The sequence below is a fragment of the Mixophyes fleayi genome, chromosome 12 (assembly GCF_038048845.1).
Source record: "Mixophyes fleayi isolate aMixFle1 chromosome 12, aMixFle1.hap1, whole genome shotgun sequence".
Lineage (NCBI taxonomy): Eukaryota > Metazoa > Chordata > Amphibia > Anura > Limnodynastidae > Mixophyes > Mixophyes fleayi.
Genome location: NC_134413.1, coordinates 67,986,019 through 68,008,045, shown reverse-complemented (window position 1 = coordinate 68,008,045; position 22,027 = coordinate 67,986,019). Strand labels below are relative to the sequence as shown.

Genomic DNA, 22,027 nt, shown 5'->3' with positions numbered 1-22,027 from the left:
GCATTGCTATTAGTGTGCATATTACTGGAACATTACTACAAATGCAAATATTGCTGGGCATTACCGCTAGTGTTTTACATATCATTGGTATATTTTTACTGATGTGAATATTGCTTAGTACTATTACTACGGCTTTACTACTGCGCTTATTAATGTTTATACTATTACTGCTGCCTTTGGCACTTCATTTGATGCACCAGATAGACAAGGTTCACCCCTTGAATATGAGGGTCTGTTAGAGCTGTATACTATGGGGATTTTTGTGTCTATGGGGCACATTCAATTAACCGTTACTTCCGCCGCGAAGTATCTCCGGAATGGTCATGAAACACTTTGTGGCTAATTGAATTCCCCCTTTATGTATCTTATGTGTTTTTGTGGCTGCATAACATGGGGCCTATTTTGGGGGTATTGTTGTATCCTACTACATTTATTGGGGAAGACCGCGTGGCCTAATGGATAAGGCGTCTGACTTCGGATCAGAAGATTGAGGGTTCTTGTCCTAATGAATTTAAAATGACTACATTCATTGGCTATTTAACCCCATTGCCATGCTAATTTCATTCCTTATACTGCTGGTCCAATTTTTCTATTGGCAAAAACCTGTTATCAGGGCACATGTGCTGTCAGTGGCGTTGGTGGTAGATGTTAAACGGCAAGAAGCTTTTATACTTAACCAATTTGTTGGTTTTATTTCAGAACTTGTTGTAACAGATGCTATATACAGTTGCTCACAGTTGATACTGGCTGCAACAGACAGGCAGTATGGCAAACTTATGCAGTAACTATACTTAACTCTATTATAGTACATTAATGTATGTAAGTAGTAATCTTATATTGTGGGCAATGTCAGAGAACAGGTTGCTCATATATATTTTGTGCCTCCGCTCACTTTATATATCTGTATATAAGTAAGTTTTACACGGAAAGGATACAGCTCCAGTTATAACGTCTTCTCAGTTCAACTGTCACTAGAAGAACAGCTGAGAGCCGAACTTCCTGTCTGTGCATACTCTGTAGAGTGATGCAGACGGCTGGAAGCTGCCCCACTTCCTGTCTTCACTAAATCACTGGGGACAGCCCTACCAAGATGGAAAACGGAGCGTAGCGCTCCATATTAACATGGAGAATTACACCACAGCCTTTCTGCTAGATTGGGAGAGTGATTTACTGTAGAAACTTTCCTAAGAGTTGAGTTCTTCCCAAAGCGCTAATTAATTTAGACGTTAATAGCTATTTGGAAGGGTTTAGATTAATTTGAAGACAAAAAGAAAATAAAACACGACGTCCACATGATTTCATATTTTATTTCTACAAACTTAAATTATGCAATAACATTGTGTGGAGAAACCACTGTGAAGTAAAACAAAACAAAACAAAAAATTAAGGAATCACTTCATAGCTAAGTCACAAAAATCACTGAGAATCAGGAGAAGACCTTTCTTTACATTTTTACAGATTTCTATGTTTAATATGTCCCGCAAACGTAATGCATTATGGGTGATTGGGTGTTGCCCACACGGAGCACCCTGGTTACCATAATTTAGTCATGTGCTGCGCACACAGCAGTCCTGATTGTCTTTCCAAAGCTTGCCTATGTTAGTGATGAGCCCAATGCTTATTTCTGAGGTAGATTGCAAAGGCAAAATAAGAAATATATATGAGTTTAGTCTATATACCTCTTAATATATGCAAGTTCTGTAACACCACCTGACCAGGTAGCAAAATAATTGTTTTGTTATAGTCACTGAAAAACAACTACAGCCTACCGAACTTGATCACTTGTTATTGCTGATTTGCATTAGAGGTTTGTGGCTAGATAGGCCAGGTTCACGCCTGAAAATTGCTTATACTGAAGCATGTCTTCTAAAATTGTATTACAAAAAAAGGATTGATGCATTCATAGCAGTGGTTATGAATATGGTCCTGCTACATTTTTTCATATTTGCGGGTAGGATGTATAGCTGGCTATTCCACACATGTTCCCCTTGTTCCTCGCAATGCGGACGTAGCCGCTGTCTCCATATCCTTCTCCCCAACTTAAAGGAAAAAAATAAAAACAAATGTGAGTACGCACAGTTTAATCATATATGAAAGAAAATCTATAATACTATATTATCGGTTATGAGTCATATACTCACTATTTAACAATCAATGAGAGGCCAGGCTGAGCCTCCGTCATTCCCTCCCCCTTCCCCTTTGCTAACCCCCTATCCTCCGGTACCCCTTTGTCTAGTTCGTCTCTCTCTTCTCTTCTTATTGAGGTCCCTTCCTCCTTCCTTTCCATCTCACACACTCGCTTCCCCTTCTCTTATGCCTTTCCCATTTTTCCATCCTTAATTCTGTTGTTTAGCTTTATAACAAAGTTCTTAATAGTTTTTATTTATCTTTCTCATTCATTAACAAATTGCTTGATGTATAATCTAACCTGTATGCTGTGCAAACTAGAAAAATACTTTCAATACAATATGTTAGAAAACAAATAAATAAAAGAAAATATATATCAACTACAATATTATATTATATATATATATATATATAGCGTTTATAATTTGAATCTCATTTAAATCTGATGAATCTACATGTTTTGCTGTTTTATCAATATGGTCGTAACCCACATTTGGTGGTGTCCACTATGCTATAAGGTATGACAATCTCTATTGTATCATATTACATATTCAAACATGGCAGGTTGTATCTACCTGAGCAGCAAAAATTAAACAAAATAAAGCAGAAAAAGAAGATCTTACCTGTTTTTTAGGAGCCAAAAATCCTTCCCGTCTAGGTTTCCATATCCTACAGCAAGAACCCCGTGGTTGACATCTTGAGTGCAGCTTGGATCATCATAAACACCTATTGGGGGACACTCTGCTTAGTTAAGTGTGCTGAACAAGCCTAAAGCTTTAAGTGTCATTGTGTCATCCTACCATGTTAACCACTTACATTTGTCAGGTAATTAAAGCAGCAATACCAGGAAAGAATGGTGTATGTTTTTTTTTAAATATAAATCACTGTGGCAGGCTATAATTACAATTGTGTTCTCTTTTTTTTTTTCTTTCTTCAGACTGGTATTAATGGTGTATAATTCTACATGTGACTATCATGGCAACCACAGTCACATGGCACTACCACAGCAACCACAGTCACATGGCACTACCACAGCAACCACAATCACATGGCACATGATATTTGCACTGTAATATGCTCCCCCTCCTTCTGCCCTCACATGACATGCTGTAAAAATGAGCCTTTATGTGTGACTGACAGACATATGTGGCCACCCTCCAGATACATTTTAAAATAAGATGATAATTTTTAGTAGGACAGGTAAGATGAATGCTTAAAAGGTACTTCACTGTTTAAAGATAAAAAAAAATCCTTCTATGATTGCTGCTTTAATTAATAAAGACTGTTTATAGTAACTAAGTATAAAAACCCTTCATGTGCACATAAATAGCTGTATTTACCATGTAGGCCTACCTAGGTACAAACATCTGTATGGTTTTATGTTGTACCTTTTTCCTTTTACTGTTATTATTCTGATACTTGGATTTCACTGACCACCTGTTTTTCCTCCAGTAAATATGACGGAGGTGAGGGAGTTGGATAGAGCAACATGAGCATGTTGGGTATACAAACATTGACTTAAGGTATACTTACTGACAATACCTAGGGCAGCATCAATGCTAAGCTCAGCCCAGCACGCAGGTGACCTGTCGCTTAAACACAGGAGAGAAACCAAAATCTAGCCTATCAGTTTGCTAGGAATCACTTTGTGTCCCATTCCACAGTGATTTCACATAGGGGCATATTTATGAAAGGGCTTTGCATGGGGAAGCCTATTTAACAGGTTTTGTGGCAATACTTGAACCATACTGTTACCTGTTTTGTTTCCACAATCTCAGATTGGCAAAAACAGACAAAAATAATGTTAAAAGGCTCTATTATTTGATTAAAGCATTTGTTGATGCTTACACGTTTTAAATAAAATAAATTACATTTTTAGAATAAATGGGGTAAAAGTCTAAATTAGTGGATTCCACATTGCTAAAACATACTTCCAAACATTACCACCTACACATCACATTTTACTAACCTCCTCCCTCCCAGGACCCCTGGGACTTCTATGCTGATTTTGGTTTGTGATTGGTCCTCCACCATCTACCCCCTTTCCCTCCCCCTGGGTTTTCAGGCAGGGCTGTGAGAGCAATCAGAGCAGCACCAGAAAAAAGGGGCTGTCCAGGGCTCCGTCTGGGTGAGGAGGAGGTTAATAAAGGTGGTCGTGAAACTTTAAAAAGCAAACAAAGGATACAATATACTACACCCCTGATCTGCTCAAATCACACTTTGCACCTACCAAGGTTCACCCACCCATGCCCACAATCCACCTTTGCATAATGCCTAGACAGATAATCCACTGGACAATGGACCTTGAAAATCCTCTGCAAGACATCCAGACAATGCAAGGGAGATACTTACCACTTTTATACAGATAGAAGGAGGGATGTCTTGCATCAAGTGCCACAGATATAGGACCAACATTGGCTACGGCAGCTTTTAGATCATCTTCAGAGCTGGGCACCTCTGTGTACTTTGTACATGTTGCAGCCCTGGAAGATGGGTTATAAATGCACTGGCCATCCTAAGAAAAAAAAAAAGATATTCAAAATATAGTTGAGATTTAATTGTTTATTTCAAATGTCAGGTCCAGCGTATTTTCAAATGCATTTTAAAATGATTGATTGCAAAATAATATCAAAATCAAAAAGACTGCTCATATTTTAATCAACTATAAACTTTATAGCAGATATTCATTCATACAATTATAGCAACTGGTGTGTCTGTGTAAATGTGCTGTTATCAATAACCGATAAAAATGTCTTTTCATTTTCTAAACAGTGTTTCAACTGTGTCAATTTCCTTTTTATTGATTTTTTAACATTTGCTAAATAACTTATTTGTTATTGGTCTTTTTTCATTTTTATGCCAGTGCAAACTATCTCCAAGTTTCTTGCAATATACAGAAATCCTCTCACCACAGGTTCACTTAATATGTTTCAAGGTCATACTTGCACCCCTGAGTTTAAGAAGGGACCCTTATTGCTCTTATTATAATTAACCACTGGACCTGACCCCTTTCATTTATGAATGGTTTGTTTTTTGGATACATCTGTGTTCATTCAGAGACAGTAACCTGCCTAGCATAGCCAATATCACGAGTGCATGGCTTTTTTCTAATGTGGGCATGGTTTTACACAGCCAATACTAAATGGAGAATTGTTATTTCAATTTACTAAAGTCAAATAGAATGCAACTCCATGTGACCAGTATTGATGGTAGACTCTATTCTAGTATCCACTCTACAGCACAGAGAGCATTCTAGTGACCAATCTACAACACAAAGAGCATTCTAGTGACCATTCTACAGCACAGAGAGCATTCTAGTATTTACTCTACATCACAAAGAGCATTCTAGTGACCACCCTACAGCACAAAGAGCTTTTTAGTGACTATTCTACAGCACATAGAACATTCTAGTGATCACTCTACAGTACAGATAGCATTCTTGTAACCACTATACAACACATAGAGCATTCTTGTGACCACTATACAATACATAGAGCATTCTAGTGACCACTTTGCAGTACAGAAAACATTCTAGTTACAGACACACAATACAGAAGGGATACAGTAACCTATATACAATACATAAGAATTTTAGTGACCAGTATACTATCCAGAAACATGTTAGTGACCGATATACAATAAATAAATTATACTAGGGACAAAGATACATCATACACAAAAAAAGGGGGAAAGACAGGGCAGAAATGGGGCACTCAGAATCTATAAGTGGAAAGGCAAATATTGAAATAAAACGTAACCTTTAATATTGTCTATAAAATATAGTGTGCTTCTCTTGATGAGAGAGAACTAGCGAAATATTAAAAACCAAAATATACAAAGTGAATTAAAATCGCAGTTCAACTGCAAACGCTCTGTGGTCCTGTCTAAATTATTGTATAGTGTATAGGACAATTAATCTTAATATATATAGTACAATGTAATACATATGTCCACTAAATCATTTCTAGCTCTCAGAGCTACATATTGGAATCATCTGATATACTAAGGATGAGTAGCTCCTTAATATATAACGACAAATGATTTAGTGTCCTATACACTATACAATATAGTAAATAATAAAGGTTACGTTTTATTTCATTATTTGCCTTTCCACTTATAGATTCTGAGTGCCCCATATCTGCCCTGTCTTTCCCCCTTTTTTGGTGTATGAGTAATCTTACAGTGTTAGGGTGCACCACTCAGTAGTTCCTCTATAATTAAGTACTCTGGGATATGAGGTGGTATATTCATCCACTCATATAGGGATCTATAATTGATGATATACCTTGTGCGGTATGATCTCCTCCTTTCTGACAAAGATACATCATACAGAACAGAGAGAGCGTTCTAGTGACCAATATACTATACAGTAAGTATTCTAGTGACTTGATTTACAGCACACAGGGATCATTCTAATAACCAATATGCTGTATGTATATATATATATATATATATATATATATATAGAGAGAGAGAGAGAGAGAGAATATCTTAGTGACCAATATACAATACAGAAAACATCTTAGTGTTAATTTACAATACAGAGAGTACTGTAGTGACCACTATATATAATTCAAGTGACAACTATACAATACTGAACCTGTTTTGGGCCACTATAGAATGCAGGCCCCCAAATTTCTGATGGCTTTATAATGTAGATGCGTTGTACCCACAATGTAAATAATTGAATTCCAAATCTATACGATAAAAGATAGTGTCACCTAGACGTAGTGAAACCATCTATTCTCTCTACTCAACCACTTTGCAGCCTTTTCATTTGTTAGGAACCACCTTTTGCAGTCTGCGCACGAGAAATATATATATAGGTAGTGTTGTTAGGAAGTCTCATTCAGCTGCATGGTAATGGAAAACTGTTTAATGTGATTTGGGAAGCACGGTAGCTCAGTGGTTAGCACTTCTGCCTTACAGCACTGGGATCATGAGTTCGATTCCCAACCATGGCCTTATCTGTAAAGAGTTTGTATGTTCTCCCCTTGTTTGCGTGGGTTTCCTCCGGGTGCTTCGGTTTCCTCCCACACTCCAAAAACATGCTGTTAGGTTAATTGACTGCTAACAAATTGACCCTAGTCTCTCTCTCTCTCTGTCTGTCTGTCTGTGTGTGTGTGTGTGTGTTAAGGAATTTAGACTCTAAGCCCCAATGGGGCACGGACTGATGTGAGTGAGTTCTCTGTACAGCGCTGTGGAATTAGTGGCGCTACATAAATAAATGATGATGATGATGATGATGATGATGTAGGACTTGATGACTTTGTAAAATATTTTAAGTCCTAAAAAGCTGGATACATTTACTTCACCTAAGCAACTCCTGCATTACAGTACTTGATGCACTTTGAGCACCAGTTTTAATTTATAAAATAAACTATGTATATTTATTTAAGTAATCATTTCTACATGGTGTCTACTCACCGTGGCATGATAAGGATATGCACTATCAGAATCAATGCCGTTGTTATCGATGACATATTGAAAGGCTTGGGTCATGAAGCCCCCACTGCAGCCATGGTTTCCGTACTTAGTAGAACAATCTACAAGATTTTGAGGACTGAGGGAAACTAGATTCCCTGTTTTCAGTTTCAGCTGTCCCTCCAGAGCACCAACAGCGCTGAACGCCCAGCAGGATCCACAGGAACCCTGTGAATATGTAGAATATTAGTTACTTTTCAATAGTTGGTTTTCACAAATTTACACTGAGATATGTCAGCAATGAAACACAAGTTGGTTATTTGTACTTTTCATAAAGAACTGTGTCTGCATTCTCCCTATCACATCTCATCATCTATTATTGCATCTTACTTACAACCCCACTCTTCCCTTAAGACCTATTTTCTCACGCTAGAACCTAAAAAAAGTGCATGAAAACTAAAAACTAGTTACAATAGGTTCCCCCAACATCCAGGCCTGGATTTGTGGAAAGTCCACATATGCTGGGTCTGGGGTGATAGGTGTTTCAGATTGAACCTTGGCCTGCACACCCCATTGTAACCTTGCCTAAACAAGTAGCTAAAGAGAATAGACATCTAAAATGTGCAATCAATTGGTAACGTAAATACCACTTGGGATTAAAGTCGGCCAGTCAGCCCCATACAAAACTATAATTCGGAATCTATTCAGTCATCTTTCATTTCAATATATGCATATTACTTTTGGATATTATACCATTTATATGACTATTTCATTTATTTTTAATTTTTATTTTTGCAAGTTCTTTCAGATCTGAATTTGTTATATTTTGCTGTTTTTGACTTTGCTATCTAGAATAAATGTACTGTTTTGTTTGCATTTAATACAATCTTTAATTTCTTTTATGTTGTGGTTTTTGTTTTGTTTTTGTGTTGTCTTAGCGCCAAGGAGTTTTCTTTTATTGTTCCTATTTGTGAGGATTTGAGGTTTCCTTCGTTCTCCTGGTTGGCAGCTTGTCTATTTTACTTTTTTCCTAGGGAGCGCAGATTAGGATTTATTTATTAAAACTATAATTCTACCTTATAAACATAATATAGGTATTCTTTTTACCATAGCAGACATGCTAGTATTTACTTTTAAGCTTTATTAACTATATATGGCAGGTGTATGCTTTTACACCATATCATACTACGTATATTGTGTTTGCTGTGATAGGGTAGCTTACTTTGATAAACTAATTTTAGAACATTGGAATATTTCAGAGTGCGATATACTGCATTCATAATTTTTGCTGTGTTGGTGTGCTAATTTATTTGGGGAGCACAGTGCTAATGTAACTACTGATGGCATCCTTAGTGCGCCTCACTACTTTACCATATCAGTATTGCAGTTTTTTCTCAGTTTACCCTATGCAATAAAGGGTTGCTGCCAATGATAACAGCGATAAGATTCACTGGGTTTTAACAAACATTGCAACGCCAATTGTACCGACGCTACCTCATCTGTTATCGCCAGAGATTAAAAAAAAACAAACATTAAAAATAATGTTTTATTCTTTTAAACGCCTAAGGTTTTTAGACATGTTCCTGAGACCAGGGCCGGATTTACCGCTAGGCAACCTAGGCACCGGCGAGTCGGGGGAGGGGGGGGGGGGTCGGGTGCCGCGAATCGGTTCCCGGCAGCCTCTTCTCCTCTCAGTGTCTCAGTGATAGAGAGAGGAGGAGAGGCTGCCGGGACCCGACGAGCGATCACGTGACTCTCTCTTCTTTTTTTTTTTTTTTTACATCTGGACTGACGGAGGAGGAGCAGCGCGCAATAGAAGGGTAAGTAAAACAAGGGACAGAAGTGGTGATGGTGAAGGGGCACAGAAGTGGTGATGGTGAAGGGGCACAGAAGTGGTGATGGTGATGGGCACAGAGGTGGTGAAGGGCACAGAGATGGTGATTGGCACAGAAGTGGTGATGGTGAAGGGCACAGAGGTGGTGATGGTGAAGGGCACATAGATGGTGATTGGCACAGAAGTGGTGATGGTGATTGACACAGAAGTGGTGAAGGGCACAGAGGTGGTGATTGTGAAGGGGCACAGAATTGGTGATGGTGATTGGGCACAGAATTGGTGATGGTGATTGGCACAGAGGTGGTGATGGTGAAGGGCACAGAGGTGGTGATGGTGAAGAGGCACAGAGGTGGTGATGGTGAAGGGCACAGAGGTGGTGACGGTGAAGGGCACAGAGGTGGTGATGGTGAAGAGGCACAGAGGTGGTGATGGTGAAGGGCACAGAAGTGGTGATGGTGAAGTGGCACAGAGGTGGTGATGGTGAAGAGGCACAGAGGTGGTGATGGGCACAGAGGTGGTGATGGTGAATAGGCACAGAGGTGGTGATGGTGATTGGCACAGAAGTGGTGATGGTGAAGGGCACAGAGGTGGTAATGGGCACAGAGGTGGTGATGGTGATTGGCACAGAGGTGGTGATGGTGATGGGCACAGAGGTGATGGTGAAAGAGCACATGTGATATTGTGAAGGGGCAAAAGTGACAATGAAGGTGCACAGTGTGATGATAGAGGGACAAAAGTGACAAGAGCACATACTTGGATTTATGCGTATTATTTTTGCAAACAACTTAAGTAAGTATTTCTGCCCTGACTTCAATATTTATTATGTTGTTTTGACCCAACTACTTAAAAAAACGGGACTGCTCGGTAATTATTTAGGGGTGCCTTTTTCTGCAGCAGGGTGGCCTTGCTCTTTTCACATGTTAGGTACGCCCCCAAAGATGCAAGCCACGCCCTCACCTCCTTTGGCGGCGGCACATGCTTTCACTTCTACGTAACTATAGGGGTATATGGTAGGCATGCGGCGGCACATGCCTTAATATCTACTTAACTATAAGGGTATATGGTAGGCATGCGGCGGCACATGCTTTCACTTCTACGTAACTATAGGGGTATATGGTAGGCTGCAAAAATATAGTGCTATGGATTGTTTCAGGGAGGGGGCCCAAAAACAGTATCCTGCCTAGGGCCCTATGAGGTCTAAATCCGGCTCTGCCTGAGACTGGCCGGACAAAGCAGTAGTTGACCCCTTACAGCGCCAGGATACAATCGCCAAGGGTGCGTAGTAACGCTCAGCTGTCCTGACAATATTTTTTAATAAGGGAATAAGGGAAGCAGGAAGTGGAGAAGCAAACATGACTTGGCAGTTTCATTGAAAATAAATCAATTATAATACGAATGGAAAGTGATCTGAAATGTGGATATTGCTATAAAAACATAAAGTTTACCAACATGTTAAGTTGCTCTGCTTCCCATACATTCACTCTTACATGGTTTAGGATTACATTTATTTTCTACTATTCGCTGTGTTTGTTTTTAAAACGATAAACTAATGGTCATTGTACTGCGTGTTCCCATGGGTTCCTCTTTTCTAGGTTCCAGTATATGACTTTTATTCAGAACAGACTTCTCAGAAGTACAATTTCCATAACTGGCTTATTTGCATATTGTTAATAGAACACAGCTTAACACTCTGTTAACCATTTTCATTAGTGAGGGTGTCTTACATTGAAGAGACCCAACAAGAGTGACACAGTCTGTAGGGAGAATTCAGTTTATCTATATGCGAAACGATAAGTCTATTGGTGGGATTCTGTTAAGCAATGGTTCATTTCATGCTCAAAAACACAATGGATAAAAGATTGACTGAATGGGTGGCAACTTAAATGGCATTTTCCAAATGTCTCTTCTGAACTGGCATATTTCCCCTCAAGAGTAGCTTAATTCGCAACTCAGTAATCATTAAACCTTAAGTTAGTGAGGCTAGTTTCATGCGTGTCCTACTGCATACTTGCCAACTCCCTGAATGTCAGGGAGACTCCCTGAAATAGGGGTGATCTCCCTCACTCCCTGAAGAGTCTGGCATTCTCCCTGATGCTAAACCAGTACAAGATGTGGTTGGCTTCATCATCTGTGGCATGAAGACACAGTTCAGAAATTGTGTCCTATGTCCATGTATTGATGCCTATGGAGGTGGCCATTTTCATGGAGACCAAGATTTAATCAAAGACTGACAGGTAAGACAACATGACTTCAGTAATGGAGAAGGAAATGTAAAAAATACTTCAGTCTGTAGAGGTTCATTAGCTGCTTTTCTTTAATGCATAGTTGCCTACTGTCCCGGAATGTCCGTCAGACTCCCGCATTTGTGGGAAACCTCCTGGGATCCGGGAGAGCAGGGCAACCTCCCGGTTCTCGCCCCCGCAATAGATAAGAGGTGGAGGTGTGCCTTAATGACGCCAATATCGTGTCATATTAGCCCTGTCCCCTGCTGTAATTGGCTAAAACTGTGACAATTGCTTAGGGGTGGAGCCAAAATGATGCGATTCATCAAGCCCCGCCCCCACACGCTGACCTTCCCCAGGATCTCCCTGAAGCCGAGGAAAAGTTGGCAAGTATGTCCTACTGACTGACCTCAAGCTACATCTCATGTACACATTGATTTTGAAAGTGTGTTCATTTTTCTCACCTGATTTTTGACATTTGTGACGCATCCTTTTTCCCTCCAATCCATGGAGTCTGGCAGGTTAGAGTACTGAGTAGTGTTCAATATGTTACTGAAAGTGCTCTTCCTCTCTTGATGAGAAGGTACCAGTAAACCAGTTAGCTCAGCTTCCACTTCCTCACTGGTCTGAATAAAGCAAAAAAAAAAACAGTTACTAGTATATTGTGACTTCTTCCTTTTATTACAAAAGAAGATCTGTCATTCTTCCTTATTTGGCAGTGCAACTTCCAATACTTTTCATCCTATCCTCTGTAATTGACTACTTATTGCCCAATTAAAATAAATTCAACCATTCAAATTCTAAGTGTTCTCTTAAAACATAACTCTTTAACGATGCTTATTAAATTTCCATGCTCGGTAGATATTGCCACCTTCTATAACATATCTCCTCTGTTTCCATCATCTTAAATGAGCCAATTTATGAGTGGATCTGGACGCTTGATCCAAGTGCCGGGCAGCCTGTTCATAGGCAAACCGAGGGGGGGGGGGGTTCCTAGTGCCTGGAAACCCCCTCCAAGCCTGGGGCACTGTATAATTGAGATGGCTGGACCCTGCCCCCACTTCACACGGCTCTACTTGAAAAGGGAGAGCTGCGTGCACCTAACAGTAGTGCACGCAGCATTGCCCATGTATATTATGGGGATAAGGAGAGTTGGAGAGCAGCCAAGCACTGTCTAATATTATAGCCACGCCCCCATGCATGCTGGTCACACCCACTGGCGGCGTGGTGTGGAAACCCCCCCGCTCAACAAATCCTGCGTTTGCCTCTGCTGTTGTATGTAAAATTTTGCCACACGTGTGTAGCGAAATTGGGAAGATAAGCTTTTTGGTGCCCGGATCCTTTGGGAGACAATACATGCAGTTGGATGATGGCAGTCAGCTCACAGTCATCATTCAATCGCATTTCCCAACAGTCCCTAAATAAATCTGTACAATTTACATTTAAAAACTATCTATTGAATGTAAAAAAATAAATAATTATTTGAAAATCCATATCTATATTAATCATTATACTGGTAATAGTTGGTCGATTATATTATAATAGAATATTTTTTGTATGTGTTCTGATGCATGATCTTATGTTGCACATACCCTTGCGCATATACTGTAGTTTGATCAGTTTGTCTACGTACAGTAAGTACCGTTTAGGCAGAGTGTGCTTTCACCCAGATTCAAATCAAAACACATCTTGACATCCACTTCGATATGAATATGGTCGGAACTATACAGAAGTTCAGTGCTCTTATCAGTGTTCCAACATTGATCAGGCTCATAGTGAGTCATGTTATTTAAGGAATACATTGACACAGTATGTCAAATCAAACAGATGTAATTGTGAACTACTTGTCAAAAGGCATTCACATCCAAAACAGCATACATATACCGGCACATATATGACGATTTTGAGCTTATCAAACGCAAAATCACTCTGCGCTTCCCCAGGACCAGACCAGGCGTCAGTAATCGAACGTCATGTCCGCTCCGACTTTGTACGCAAAGGACACTTACTACAGCCTACGTTTTCGAGGAGTGATCAGAGAAGGGAGAGGGCGTTTCAAAGTTACTGGGTTTTTTCTCTTGCTACAGGGTTAGTCTAAATCTTGATTAGTAGTGATGACAGTCTGGTATGCATGCTATAACATGTGTTTGCAATCAAGAGCAACTGTAAAAATGTATTTTATGTTCAGTAGACATTATCATTAATGCCTATATAATTAACAGGTGACATTAGTTCAATATTTTGTTTTCTGTGCATTCTTTTGCGAATTTATAATCCACGTAGGTATTGGAAGTATCCTGCAGCGTCTTGTGCAGCACACACCAGATCTACAACCTAATTCATCAGCGCACGTATCTTCAGATCCGTTCTTTGTTGCATTCTGGAGTGCGCAGACCCGATTTACGCACGTTTTTAAAGCAAACGCACATTGCGCTCAGTATGTGTGCCATGGTGAATCAGGCCCGCCACGTTAACCCGTAATGTGAAACAGTATGTGAAATCAAACAGAAGGTGTATTTATATATCATTTGTATATATATCTGTATATTTTGTTTGATTTGGCATACTGTTTCACATTAAGGGGTCTATTTACTAAGCTGCGGGTTTGAAAAAGCGGAGATGTTGCCTATAGCAACCAATCAGATTCTAGCTGTCATTTTGTAGAATGTACTAAATAAATGATAACTAGAATCTGATTGGTTGCTATAGGCAACATCTCCACTTTTTCAAACCCGCCGTTTAGTAAATATACCCCTACGGGTTTATTGGATATATATGTTCTGTTTTGGATGTGTATCCCTTTTGGTATTTTAAAGTAGTACATATTCATGAACTATACATGTAAGTATAGTACAGTAAGAGCATGGAGGGACTAGTCAACCATACCCCTTATAGCTGTTTCCAATATTGACTTACACGTGTCTGTAAGATACACCTTTTAATAGGTTATCCTACCTATACGCAGGGCCGGATTAAGTGAATGGAGGCCCCTGTGCTCTCTTTACTGAGGAGATCTCGTGAGAGTGAGACTCACGAGATCTCCTCAGTAAGGAGACTACAGCGCGCCGGAGAAGGACTGCAGGGAAAGTGCTCAGCGGCACTGATCGCGCCGGGGCCGCCCCCGCCCCCGACCAATCAATACTGCTGCTGAGCACTTTCAAGGGCCCCCTGGATGCCCGAGGCCCCTGGGCTGTAGCCCAGTTAGCCCTATGGTTAATCCGGCCCTGCCTATATGCTATATTTCACTCTAAATCAAGACCTAAATGTTTCATTTATGGTTAGCAACAAAAATACTAGCTTTTTATGTAAAGTAATTTAAACCTACCTTATCTGCAAGATGGTTCATCCCCACGGTGTAGGAATGCACTCCCAGTTCATGTTCAAGGTTATGCAGTGTGACAAACTTCAAGTTCTTCTCCCAGATCAGCCGCCTTGTGAGGTCCTCTCTCTATAACACATACGAATTTACTTATTGCAAACAAAATGAACTCATTGTTTAGGGCGTAGATGATGAGCGTCTGGCTTCTTAAAGTGTACATAGAGTGGAGGCAGCCATTTTTCTTCTAATATTCATGAGAATGCAGCCTTCAGTGTTCTCTATGAAACAGTGACATCAATACAGCATTGTCCTATAGATTGTAAGCTTGCGAGCAGGGTCCTCTTACCTCTCTGTCTGTATGTATTACCCAGTATAGTCTACTTAATGTTTGTTCCCAATTGTAAAGCGCTACGGAATTAGCTGTCGCTATATAAATAAATGTTGATGATGATGATGATACTCACTAGTTTTTGGGGTATGTATATGCTGCATTCTCATGAATCTGGTTGAGCAAACACTATGGCTGCCTCCACTATGAGTAAAGGGGACATTTTAAAAAGATTTGGTGCCAACAATTTGAATGCAGTTGATTTGTTATCAAGTTGGTGTTGATCAGGGGCTTTGCTAGGTATGGGCACAAGTGTCATGTGCCCCAAAACAGTCAGATACGGCTCAGCTACCTGTCGGCTGTATGGAGGAAGTGCAGGGATAGCACCCCAGGTTGGAGGAGGTGCAGGGTAAGAGAAAGGTGGCATGGGGATGTCAATCAGGCTAAAATCACATGTACAAAGGAGGCGTCATGCGGAGCTGAAGACTGAGAGGTACAGAAGCAGGTTCCAAAATATAGAGGTGTCCTGGAAAGATGGAACAGGACAAACAGATAGGAAGGAGGTTGGCAATGACCAGATGTAGGAGTAGGGGTGGGGGGTGGGGGGTGAACAACAGACAAGGTACAGGAATGGGGGCCAAACAAATGGGGGTACAGACAAAGCAGGATTGGAGAATGGACCACTAACCATACACAGGAAAGGGGAGCAATGAAAAGACACTGGGGAGAATGGGTTTCCGATAAGACACAGGTGGTGAGCATTGACCATACACAGTAGGAGAGACGAATGGACAACAGACAGGATACAGCCAGGAATGTATGTATGGGGGGGGGGGGGGGAGACAATGATCAGAATCTGCGGCAATTTTGGAACAAACAGTTTAAACAGTTCATCTGCGGGGTCCCGACATTGCCGCTTTAAATTAAAATTCAGGTCTCACTGACGTCAGACACTACTGCCGGAGAGCTGTCCAATCGGAAGGAGGTCAGCCTTCTACTGCCATAGGATATCTGCAGAGTTGGTTTTCAGGTAAGTCTGTGTATATTGCACTTGCTTTTTCCTGAAATCGTTTTTTTTTTGTAGATCTTCTCTGTGTCGGATTTCTCGTCATCATTGAAGCGATCACCACCGGCGAAAAGACAGCAGACAAAATGCTGCTGGGAATGTGTGTAGAGGTGGGGGGTAGGCAATGACTAGACACACAAAGTAGAGAGAACGATAGAAAAAAGAAAAGGGTTTCGACACGGGGAGAAAAAGAAAAAAACGGGAACCTAAACAAAAAGTGACATAGACAAAACATCGAAGAAACAATGGAGATATAAGCAGCAGACACATGAGATAAAGGGACAAGTCGAAGGTGGGGAGGGGATTAAAAGTATATCCCAGTTTGTATTCTGGTGTCCATCAAAATGACTAACCATCTGAATCTTTACGATATCCTTTAATCCTGGAGGTAAATGTATCCAGCTGAGAGTTTCGGCAGGTTTGAAAAGTATAGCTGTTGCCTATAGCAACCACCAAGTGGAGATTTTGCCTATATGCAACCAATCAGATTCTAGCTGTCATTTTGTAGAATGTGCTAAATAAATGACAGCTAGAATCTGATTGGTTGCTATAGGCAACATCTCCACTTTTCAACCCCACCAGAAACTCTCAGCTTGATACATTTACCCCCAGGTGTGTTAGGATATCATGGACCGTATTACTGATTTTCATTATTTTTTATGCTATTTACACATTTTATATGTCACTTATAATGAGCTGCACTTTGTGACTTGCAACATCAGTCTAACTTAAATAACCTGATATTCACTTGTATATTAATGTTGTGCAGCCTGCAGGTTGTAAGGAATTACCAGGAATGTGAGACCGCGGGGCGCTGGTCAAGGTCCTGGGTCATTTGGAAACCTAGCAATGACCCATGTGTTGATCATTGTGGACTCAGACAAACAGTGAAACGAAAGCTGTCTTGTATGTACGTCGAAGAGGTGGCATTACGTCCAGTATAGATTTTTTAAGTATATATCTCAACAAGGTTCGTACCTCGTGTTCATATTTCTTGTTATAGGTAATTTTCCATAGTGTCCAGTGGTTATCCAGTGCCGGATCTATAAATGCATTCACAGATGCGACTACAAAGCCTGCCAACAAAAAACACGTCCAGGGCTTCATCCTGTGAAGAAGAAATACAGTTTATACAATATGCTACCTTAGTATACACCGTCCAAGTAAACAGAACCCTTTAAATCAGGCCTGTCCAACCTGCGGCCCTCCAGATGTTGTGAAACTACAAGTCCCAGCATGCCCTTCCAGCTATCAACTGGTTGTCTACTGGCAAAGCATGCTGGGGCTTGTAGTTTCACAACATCTGGAGGGCCGCAGGTTGGACAGGCCTGCTTTAAATGTAAAATTGAAGTTTCAGTCTCCTGGACAAAACCATGTTACAATGCAAGGGGTGCAAATTAGTATTCTGTTTTGCACATAAGTTAAATACTGCCTGTTTTTTCATGTAGCACACAAATACTTCATAGCTCATTTGTACACTGAAATGTAAAGTTGATATTTGTGTGCTACATGAAAAAACAGTCAGTATTTAACTTATGTGCAAAACAGAAAACTAATTTGCACCCCTTGCATTGTAAAATGGTTTTGTCCAGGAGACTGAAATAAGAAGTTTCTTAAGTTAAGATCCTTATTGAATCATGCCCGTTGTCAGCATTTTTAAACAGCACAAGACTGGAGATGAACCAGTTTTTCAGAAACCTAGGGCTAGATTTACTAAACGGCGGGTTTGAAAAAGTGGAGATGTTGCCTATAGCACCTATTTAGATTCTAGCTTTCAATTATTTAGTACATTCTACAAAATGACAGCTAGAATCTGATTGGTTGCTATAGGCAACATCTCCACTTTTTCAAACCCGCTGTTTAGTAAATCTAGCCCCTAGACTTTTCCTGGGGAGGGAGAGGAGATAATTGTCCTGGGAAAATAAAGACACATGGGGCCCCATTAATGTACAATACAGGTGCCTTTCTTTTGTGGCTAGTAGTCAATGCAGATTCCATTCTGTGGTGACTAGTGTATAATACACACCCTGGGCCTGATTCATTAGTGATCTTATCTTGTGCAAAAGCTAAGATGCTTATTTTTAAGAAGAAACGGGGAGATAAGAGTGAAGTTAAGAGGGATTTTCATCTTAATTCAAGAAATTCTTCACTTACGCAGTGGATTTTGCTTCTTATCTCCCTTTTCTGAGCATGCACAGAGAGGATTTGCTTAAGATAAGCAAAAAACGGCAGATAAGATCACTAATGAATCAGGCCCCCTATATCTAGGTGGTCAAAGTTAATTTCATTGTGACAAGTATTAAAATGAGCCGATGGCATGGTGGCTAGTATACAATACAAAGCCCACTCCAAATGGCTAGTGTACATTAGAATAGAAAGCCCATTGCTTGGCGGCTAAAGAATAGTATAGAGTTTATTCACTAGTGGCCCAGTATAGAATACAAGCCCTTCCCCTGTTCAGCTGTGTATTTAATGTTTTCCTTACATGCTGTTGCTCAGTCTGCTACTTCATCATCTCTCAGCTGAGGTGTTTGGCAATAAACCCCCCGCATGATCTCTGTTCTGTAACATAGCTGGAAGAGATTTCTTCATATTATATTTCTTCCTACTTCTTGGTAGGGTTACACAAACAGCACTAGAATTCTTTGTGTGAAGTGCAAGCATTACATATCCAGTTTCCATGAAAACGCAGCCAATCAACACACTAGGAACCAGTGTCAAATCTCTCGCGCTACACAGACAGCGGCGCCGTGCTGAAGGTGATCTGCTGACGTCTCTGCCACATTTCAGCGTAGGGACTCTGCTAAGTAGTGGGGGTCTTGTGGAGACTCTCACAATAGTACCATAAATTAGAGATGTTCACTGACCCCCATGAACTGGTTTTGGTTGTTTTGGATCTGGATTAGCTTCGTGTTTTGGTTTTGGTTTTGGAAAAACCGCCCTCGTGTGTTTTGGTTTTGGTTTTGGATTTTATAGAAAAATTCCTAACATATGCTAAAATCACATAATTTTGCACTTTTTTTGTTCCTACATTATTATTAACCTCAATAACACTAATTTTAAGTCATTTGCAGTCAATTTTGACCACCTCCCAGGTCACAATATTATTTTCATACACTTTGGGACAAATACTGCAGCGACCTGGCTGGATGGTAAGCGACAGAGCAATGACACAAACACACAGCAGTTCCTACCACATCTAGGGCGCATTGGCACACAGCAGTGGCAGAAAAGAAAAAGGGGGATCCGACCTCCCTCCCTCCAACCCACCGTTATTTTGGATTTTAAAAAGGAATCCAAAACTCGCGAGATCCGAGATCCGATGACGTAACAATGACGTTTAACCTCGTTTTCAATTCCGAGGGCGTGCAACAGTACCGAGCTGGCTCGGTCCTCAGATCTGCTAAGTTCGGGTGTGTTCGGTTCTCAGGGAACCGAGCCTAAGCATCACTACTATGAATAGGTAGAGAGGGAAGTAAGTAAGGTTCTTAAATAAAGTGGAAAACTTATTTAAAGTATGAAACACCCCCTTTCATGAAGGGGTTAAATAGCATATTTTTTCTTCAACTTGGATATATTAAAATGAGCAAATATCAACTTTAAATTTCAGTGTACAAATAAGCTATCAAGTATTTGTGTGCTACATGAAAAAACAGTCAGTATTTAACTTATGTGCAAAACAGAATACTAATTTGCACCCCTTGTATTGTAACATGGTTTTGTCCGGGAGACTGAAATAAGAAGTTTCTCAAGTTAAGATCCTTAATGAATCAGGCCCTATCTCATTAAAATATTTCTCTAATGTGAGTCCAAAGAGACAAAGTTTGCTTCCTCGTTACGTAATGTGTTGTGGTTGTGAAATCATTGTCTTTGGGTTTGAATCCTCTGCATGAGCAGCTCTCGACCTCAGAAAATATTTCCTTGCGTTTCAGGAACCAAAGTAGATTGTAAACTTAAAGGGCTACTAACGCTAAATTACAGGATTCATAACATAAATAAGCTACGTATAACATTCACACCTATATATATATATTTGCGTCCATGCATTTCAGCAACTTAAGATATTGGAAGAAACAGAGAACATTTTTACAGAGGCGGTAATGTGTTTTTTCCTATACACCACACACATTCGAGGAAACAGATTCATTTCATGAGAAACGACAGAGAGCAAAGAAAACAATAGTCAGCACTCGCCCCCACCACAAACCTAAATACAATATCAAACATTTTAAGCTCCGTCAAAGCATAGAGACATTTACTGGTAGACTTGTGAATGTCACCATGAAAAACTAGCTGTGTTTTATGTTTAATTACAGAAGCTCCGCTTGGACCAGCCTGTGTACAATTGTGTGCACGGTATCATACAGTTACACGAAAAAACTTTTTAATATTGTCAGTATAGATACTAGAGGTTCTTGGTGGATTGCTCCCACACTGTGCTCAAGCTACACCACCCATGACCCTAATCTTTTGAGTGTTGTCTACTCAGTAAGGGAGACACCTCATTAATTGTAAATACTAGACATGTCTAAATAGATATGTGTCCGTCAGACATACCTTACCTGCTCAGCGAGTGGAGTCCCAATGATTGGTCACAGCTCGGAGTGAGAGAAGGAAGTCACTAAGGCAGACCTTGTGAGTACGTTAGGTTTATAAGTCTGCTGCTAAGGGAAAGGAGAACAGGAAGGCAGCGGACAGACTTATTTTCACTTTCGTTGTGTAATGTGACTGTTTGCCAATGACATATATGCTCCTTTCCTGAGTTTCTCCACCCACACATTTGTTCAGTAAGAAGAGTCACAGGTTTTTTATTGTACCAAAGTTGATGAAGAGATAAAATACAGATAGTTTGCAGTGGACAAACATTTGAGATTTTGAATTTTTTTTATTTTAACCTCTTTATTAAGTATAGTTTAGCATTTTATTTATTTTTATTCTTTGATGTTTTTGTTTATTATGACAGTGAGATCAAGATGCATAGAAAACACTTAATATACAACGAAGGACATAGGGCTGGACTAGCCATATGGCACTCCTGTCAAATGCTAGAAGGGCCGATGGCTAGATGGGCCGGTCGGTATGCCCGCCCGAGTGGCAGCAGCACCTCCCTGAGCGCTGCTTGGCGGACGGAGAGTCAGTGACGTGCGGACGATGCAAGTAATCATATGGGACGGCACCTGTCACGTGGTGTCATCCCATGTGATTATTTGCATAGGCGGCACGTAGCTGACTCTCCGTCCGCCAAGCAGCGCTCAGGGAGGTGCTGCTGCCACTCGGGCCGGCATGCGGATGGCTGGATTGGATGTAACAAGGTAAGTGTGTGTGTCCACATGTTGATATAGTGTGTGTGTGTGTGTGTGTGTCCACATGTTGATATAGTGTGTGTCCCCATGTTGCTATAGTGTGTGTGTGTGTGTGTGTGTGTGTGTGTGTGTGTGTGTGTGTGGTCCCATGTTGCTATAGTGTGTGTGTCTGTGGTACCATGTTGCTATAGTGTGTGTGTGTGTCCCCATGTTGCTATAGTGTGTGTGTGTGTGTGTGTGTGGCCCCATGTTGATATAGTGTGTGTGTGTGTGTTAGTGTGTGTGTGTGTGTGTGTGTCCCCATGTTGCTATAGTGTGTGTGTTAGTGTGTGTGGCCCCATGTTGATATAGTGTGTGTTAGTGTGTGTGTGGCCCCATGTTGATATAGTGTGTGTTAGTGTGTG

General features: G+C 40.5%; 1 protein-coding gene across 2 annotated transcripts; it reads right to left on the bottom strand.

Moving 5' to 3' along the window:
• Positions 1-1,287: 1,287 nt before the first annotated feature.
• CTSS (cathepsin S) lies at positions 1,288-20,991 on the bottom strand. 2 transcript variants are annotated; one of them, XM_075192665.1, is made up of 8 exons: positions 20,878-20,991; positions 17,299-17,428; positions 14,933-15,055; positions 12,072-12,233; positions 7,555-7,779; positions 4,480-4,642; positions 2,751-2,853; positions 1,288-2,039 (listed from the first exon to the last, which is right to left on the bottom strand). In XM_075192665.1, exons 2-8 carry the CDS (start codon positions 17,425-17,427, stop codon positions 1,940-1,942), a joined length of 1,005 nt encoding a protein of 334 aa, XP_075048766.1. In that variant the 5' UTR covers position 17,428; positions 20,878-20,991; the 3' UTR covers positions 1,288-1,939. The 2 variants fall into 2 exon arrangements, with proteins under 2 accessions (XP_075048766.1, XP_075048765.1); XM_075192664.1 differs by having other exon boundaries at positions 20,883-20,990.
• Positions 20,992-22,027: the final 1,036 nt, after the last annotated feature.